This window comes from Austrofundulus limnaeus, unplaced genomic scaffold (genome assembly GCF_001266775.1).
Source record: "Austrofundulus limnaeus strain Quisiro unplaced genomic scaffold, Austrofundulus_limnaeus-1.0 Scaffold1, whole genome shotgun sequence".
Lineage (NCBI taxonomy): Eukaryota > Metazoa > Chordata > Actinopteri > Cyprinodontiformes > Rivulidae > Austrofundulus > Austrofundulus limnaeus.
In genome coordinates this window covers 7,108,472-7,114,424 of record NW_013952403.1, presented here as the reverse complement: position 1 = coordinate 7,114,424, position 5,953 = coordinate 7,108,472, and the positions used below count along the sequence as shown (strand labels likewise).

General features: G+C 38.2%; 2 protein-coding genes across 2 annotated transcripts; both read left to right on the top strand.

The window, feature by feature from the left end:
- Window positions 1–911: 911 nt before the first annotated feature.
- On the top strand, window positions 912–3,507 carry LOC106516819 (protocadherin alpha-8). Its single transcript, XM_014007369.1, has one exon. The coding sequence runs from the start codon at window positions 966–968 to the stop codon at window positions 3,438–3,440; it is 2,475 nt and encodes an 824-aa protein (XP_013862823.1). The 5' UTR covers window positions 912–965; the 3' UTR covers window positions 3,441–3,507.
- A 633-nt stretch (window positions 3,508–4,140) lies between these two features.
- LOC106514213 (protocadherin alpha-10) lies at window positions 4,141–5,951 on the top strand (the record flags this gene model as incomplete). Its single annotated transcript, XM_014003370.1, has 1 exon — window positions 4,141–5,951. A coding segment is annotated over exon 1 (1,653 nt), but the record flags the coding sequence as incomplete, so codon positions are not given.
- Window positions 5,952–5,953: the final 2 nt, after the last annotated feature.

Here is a 5,953-nt window from a genome sequence, read left to right as displayed (position 1 = left end):
GTGTTTTTACTGCATGAATAATACTCAGTTTTTTTACTTAAGGTAATATAAATACAAACAATAATAATACTAGTAATAATGATAATTACAACACGTGAAACTTATTTGTTTATATTTGGACATTGTCTTCTAGCATTTGAGAACAGAGAGCCCTGTTTTTTTTTTTTAATTTACAAAACCACAACCTCTAAATATCTTCTTGTGTTGTTTGTGTTTTGGCTTCCTTGCTTTTATCTTGCATGTTACACTTTTCTTATGCTGAATAAGTACTCCAGTCAGTCAATAGCAGATTTTTGTACTTTACTCATGTGAACATTAAACTACATAAACATGTACTAATTGATGGATATAAYACCAAGCTTTTACGTGTAAATTGAATGCATCACGCCGTTTCATGTTATGCTGACCAATAAACAAATATTTAGTTGATTTTTTTTAAATTGAACTCTTTTTACTGTATGAGTAAAAATGAACTAATGCAAGTGTACCATACTTTTTTTTTTGTGTGTGTGTGTGGAAATAACGAGCAGTGTGTTCAACGTAAACATTTAGAGTTGAACTATTATTTGTGTTTTCGGTGTCTTAAAGCGAGCTTCAGGCCTCATTTGTTACAAAACCTGTTGCTGGAAAGGTTTTGCTTGTCAATGGTTTTGAAACATAACACCACCACTTTCTATAAAAGTAAATAAATAAAGCTTAATAGGCTACAAAACGCAATACTATAATTATAAATAACTAATTTAGGCGAATGTATTCAGATCTTTTTTTACCATGTTCTTTCAAAATAAATGTTAAAAGCAAGTTAATGTTCCATTAGCCTATATAATTTTATATTGTGCGCACGTTTCCTCTTGGTGTCACTGTAATATTACAAACCCACGGAGACATGGACCTTCCCCAGAAAAGAAAAAAAAAATCCTTTGTTTAGTGTTTCACCTCGGAGGGAACAGGCGACATATTATGTTATGCCAGACAAGTCCGTTGTTTTATCTGAGATAAAACTAATAATAATAATAATAATACAGACACGAGTGGATGTGTTTGCAGAAGAAACAATAATGAGTGGAGGGACATTTGAATCCATGGATCACCGCTGGGTTTTATTTCATCTTTTTCTGCTGCTCGTCGGGAGGGAGACTATGGCTGAACTGAGGTATTCCATCCCGGAGGAGGTGAAAGACGGAACAGTAGTTGGAAATATTGCGAAGGATCTGGGTCTGGACAAAGCCTCTTTGATTGACCGTCACTTCCGTGTTGTGTCTGGTTCAAAGGAGGAATTTTTCGAGGTGAATTCGGACAGTGGCGTCTTACAGGTTCATAAAAAAATAGACAGAGAGGAGCTTTGTCACGGCAATGCAGCGTGCCTGATGGAGCTCAAGATTCTTGTTGAAAACCCTTTAGAGATGCATCACGTTGTTGTAGAAATCACCGATGTAAACGATCACTCCCCTATATTTTCTGAGAAGGAGCAAGTGCTTGAAATAGGAGAACAATCATCACTGGGAACCCGATTTCAGTTGAATGCGGCCCGTGATCCAGATGCGGGGGTTAACTCCATCCGCACATACACTTTAACGGCAAACGATCATTTTGACTTGGAAATAAGCCAAAGTGACGAGGACAAAGTGCCATTTTTAGTGTTAAAGAAGTCATTAGATAGGGAAGAAAATAATCAACACTTGTTATTTTTAACAGCAGTGGATGGAGGTAGGCCACCAAAAACAGGAATATTAAATGTTTCCATTATTGTTCTTGATAATAATGACAACCGTCCAAAATTTAATAAGGAAATTTACCAAATAGAAATACAAGAAAACYTATCAATTGGTGCAACTCTTACTAAATTAAGCGCTGTAGATCCAGATGAAGGCAATAACGGGGAAATAGAATACAGTCTCAGCAAAACATTAGCACGTAAAATTTATGACATATTTGAGTTGGACAGAATGAGTGGAGAGATTACTTTTAAACAATCGGTGGACTTTGAAGATACAGATATTTACAAAATAGATGTTCAGGCCTCTGACAAAGGACAACCTCCACTGATAGGCAGGTGTAGAATTATTGTTAAAATAAAAGATGTAAATGACAACAKACCAGAAATAGAAATTACGTCTTTGTCAAATACTGTCCCTGAAGATTCCAAACCAGGTACAGTTATTTCACTGATCAGTGTCACTGATAAGGACTCGGGAGTTAATGGTAAAGTGATTTTGCAAATAAGTGATTCTGTACCATTTGAATTAAAACCTTCCTACAAAGAGAATATTTATTCTGTTGTTACAAATAACCTTTTGGACAGAGAACAAGAGCCACTGTATAAAATAAACATAAAAGCCACAGATTGTGGGGAACCTCCTTTATCTGCTTTGAAAACTATTTTAATTCAAATTTCAGATGTGAATGACAACAGCCCATATTTTTCCCAAAACCCTTTGCACTTTTATCTGTTGGAAAACAACGTGGCAGGAGGATCACTTTTCTCTGTAAGCGCTTCGGACAATGACGTCAATGAAAACGCAGCTATTTCATATCATATACACAGGCAAAATGACGTCACTARATTCCTTAACATTAACTCAGAAAACGGACAAATAACCACGCTAAGAAGTTTTGACTTTGAAAGTCTGAAAACATTCCAGTTCCAAGTTGTGGCCACAGATTCTGGAGCTCCGTCTCTGAGCAGCAACGTGACAGTGAACGTGTTCATTCTGGATCAGAACGACAACGCTCCAGTCATCCTGTATCCAGTCAGCTCCAACGGTTCTGCTGAAGGCGTGGAGGAGATTCCCCACAACGTGAACGCAGGACACTTGGTGACTAAAGTCAGAGCCTATGACGCTGATATAGGATATAATGGATGGCTGCTGTTCTCACTGCAGGAAGTCAGTGACCACAGTCTGTTTGGTTTGGACCGCTACACAGGACAGATCAGAACACTTCGCTCGTTCACAGAGACAGACGAGGCTGAGCATAAACTGCTCATACTGGTCAAAGACAATGGCAACGTGTCCCTGTCAGCAACAGCTACTGTCATTGTCAAACTGGTGGAGRCCAAAGAGGCTTTTGCAGCTTCTGATGTGAAAAGTGCAGCAAAAGATGAGGAGGACAATAATGTGACTTTTTACCTCATCATCACTCTGGGCTCAGTGTCAGTTCTGTTCCTCATCAGCATCATCGTGCTGATTGCAATGCAGTGCTTCAAGTCTACAGACTATACTTCTAAATATCTGCAGGAGGCTAATTATGATGGGACACTGTGTCACAGCATCCAGTACAGATCTGGAGACAAACGCTACATGTTAGTTGGACCCAGGATGAGTATYGGATCTACTATAGGACCCGSAAGTCATGCAAACACTCTGGTGTTACCTGACAGAAGGAAAACTTCTGAGGAGGTAAGACACGCTTTACAAATTGTATTTACTGTTGCAGACTAAACCGTTTCATCACTGGCCTGTGTCTCCATTTCATATCTAATTGTTTGGCATTATTGCAGGGGTTTGCAAGTTTTTAATTCTTCACGGTCTGCTGGTAATCTTAAAGTTTTGTCAATTTGAAATAAAGAAATACATTTATCTATATATATATATATATATATATGACTAATACATAACAATTTTTGCCTTTCTGAATTTATAGCAAAATGTGAGGTTCATGTTTTGACATAAAATTGTATTTGCTCACACAACCTTTTCCTATTTATGACTTCTTTAGTTTGTTAGTTTATACTATTAAATATACATTTTCGCAAAACACTTGCGCACACATAGTTCTTAGTATTAGGTAACGGACAGTCGGAAGGGAAAGTGTCACTGGCCGTGGTACTGAAAAAAAAAAGTTTAAATCCACGGAAGCTTTAAAAATGACCGCACGTTATGCTACTACGTAATAAAAACGCTCGAACTGAATATATTTTTAGAGCATTTTCATGTGACGTTTATGTACGGAATATATTTCATAAAAGTATCTGCACATTAATGTATTCCAAGTGTATTTAAACGCTTTATGGATAAACTTAAAAAAAGAAACAGAAAGTAACACATTTTTTACTCTTTGAGGAGGATAAATTGAAATCTAGGMATTGCAGACTTTTAATCAATTTAAAACAAAACTATGACATCCACTTGGTGTCGTTGTGACATAACCAGCCAACAGTAGGGCAGTCCCTCCGCAAACCTTTTGTTTGGTGATTCACAGCAGAGGACACGTTCGGGGAATGAAGGGAGGTTTTCTAAAACCGTGTTAGGGATTATATTTTTTTCGAGACTTACAGTAATTTAAATAAGGCTTACACCATGGCGGGGGAGAGACGATGCTGCGGGCTTATTTGTGTTTTATTTTTCTTGCTGATTTTCGGAAAACGGGCCGTGGCTGAGCTGAGGTACTCCATTCAGGAGGAGATGAGAGAAGGGACCATCGTGGGAAATGTTGCTAAGGACCTTGGTCTGGATAAATCCATTTTAACCTATAGACGGCTGCGAGTTGTTGCGGGATCTGACGATGCCTTTTTCGATTTAAATTCGGACAGRGGCGCTTTACAGGTTCGTAAAAAAATTGACAGAGAGGAGCTTTGTCAGGGTAGTGGCGCATGCGTGATGGAGCTAAAAATACTCATTGAAAACCCGTTAGAAATGCACCATGTTATTGTAGAAATTGTTGATGTGAATGATCACTCGCCCACTTTTCCTGAAACGCATCAGCACTTTGAAATAGCTGAGCACACATCGGTCGGAACGCGGTTCCAGCTGCAGGCGGCCCGTGATCCAGATMCGGGAGTGAACACCATTCGCACTTACACTCTGTCTTCTAATGATCACTTCGAAATAGATTTAAGCCAAAGTGATGACGACAAAATACCATTTTTAGTGCTGAGAAAAGCWTTGGACAGAGAACAAAATAATGAACATTTGTTATTTTTAACTGCAGTTGATGGAGGCAAACCTCCAAAATCAGGAACACTGAACGTTTCTATTATTGTTCTGGACAGTAATGACAACCGACCGTCCTTTAGTCAGAACAATTATCAAATAGAAWTATACGAAAATGTCACTGTTGGCACAGTTGTGGCTAAAATTAATGCAGTAGACCCAGACGAAGGAGTTAATGGAGAYATTATATATAGTCTCAGCAAAGTATTAGCAAGTAAAGTGCATACAATATTTGAGCTRGACAGTTTGACAGGAGAAATCAAATTAAAGGGATCTTTGGATTTCGAAGAATCTGACATTTACAAACTTGATATTGAAGCATCTGACAAAGGAACACCTCCGTTGTTGGGAAGATGTAGAATGATAATGAAAATAAAAGACGTGAATGATAATTCYCCACAAATTGACGTCACATCTTTATCCAACACTGTATCTGAAGACTCAAAACCAGGCACAGTGGTTTCACTCGTCAGTGTTACAGATAAAGACTCTGGAATGAATGGGAAAATTATTTTAAGCATAACAAATAATGTTCCGTTTGAATTAAAACCGTCTTATAAAGAAAATATATATTCCCTTGTTACAAAACAGCATTTGGATCGAGAAAAAGTGTCACGTTATGAAATCATACTGCGAGCCACTGATTGTGGAGACCCTCAGTTATCTACTATTAAATCCATCCATATTCAGATTTCGGATGTGAATGACAACAGTCCTAGATTCGAGCAAACTCCGTTACAGTTTTATCTGTCTGAAAATAACGTGGCAGGAGGATCAATTTTCTCTGTCAGCGCTTCGGACAATGATGTCAATGAAAACGCAGCCATTTCGTATCAAATAGCGAGGCAGAATGACGTCACGTCATTCCTTAACATTAACTCAGAAAACGGACAAATATCAGCGCTAAAAAGCTTCGACTTTGAAACTCTGAAAACTTTCCAGTTCCAAGTTGTGGCCACAGATTCTGGAGCTCCGTCTCTGAGCAGCAACGTGACAGTGAACGTGTTCATTCTGGATCAGAA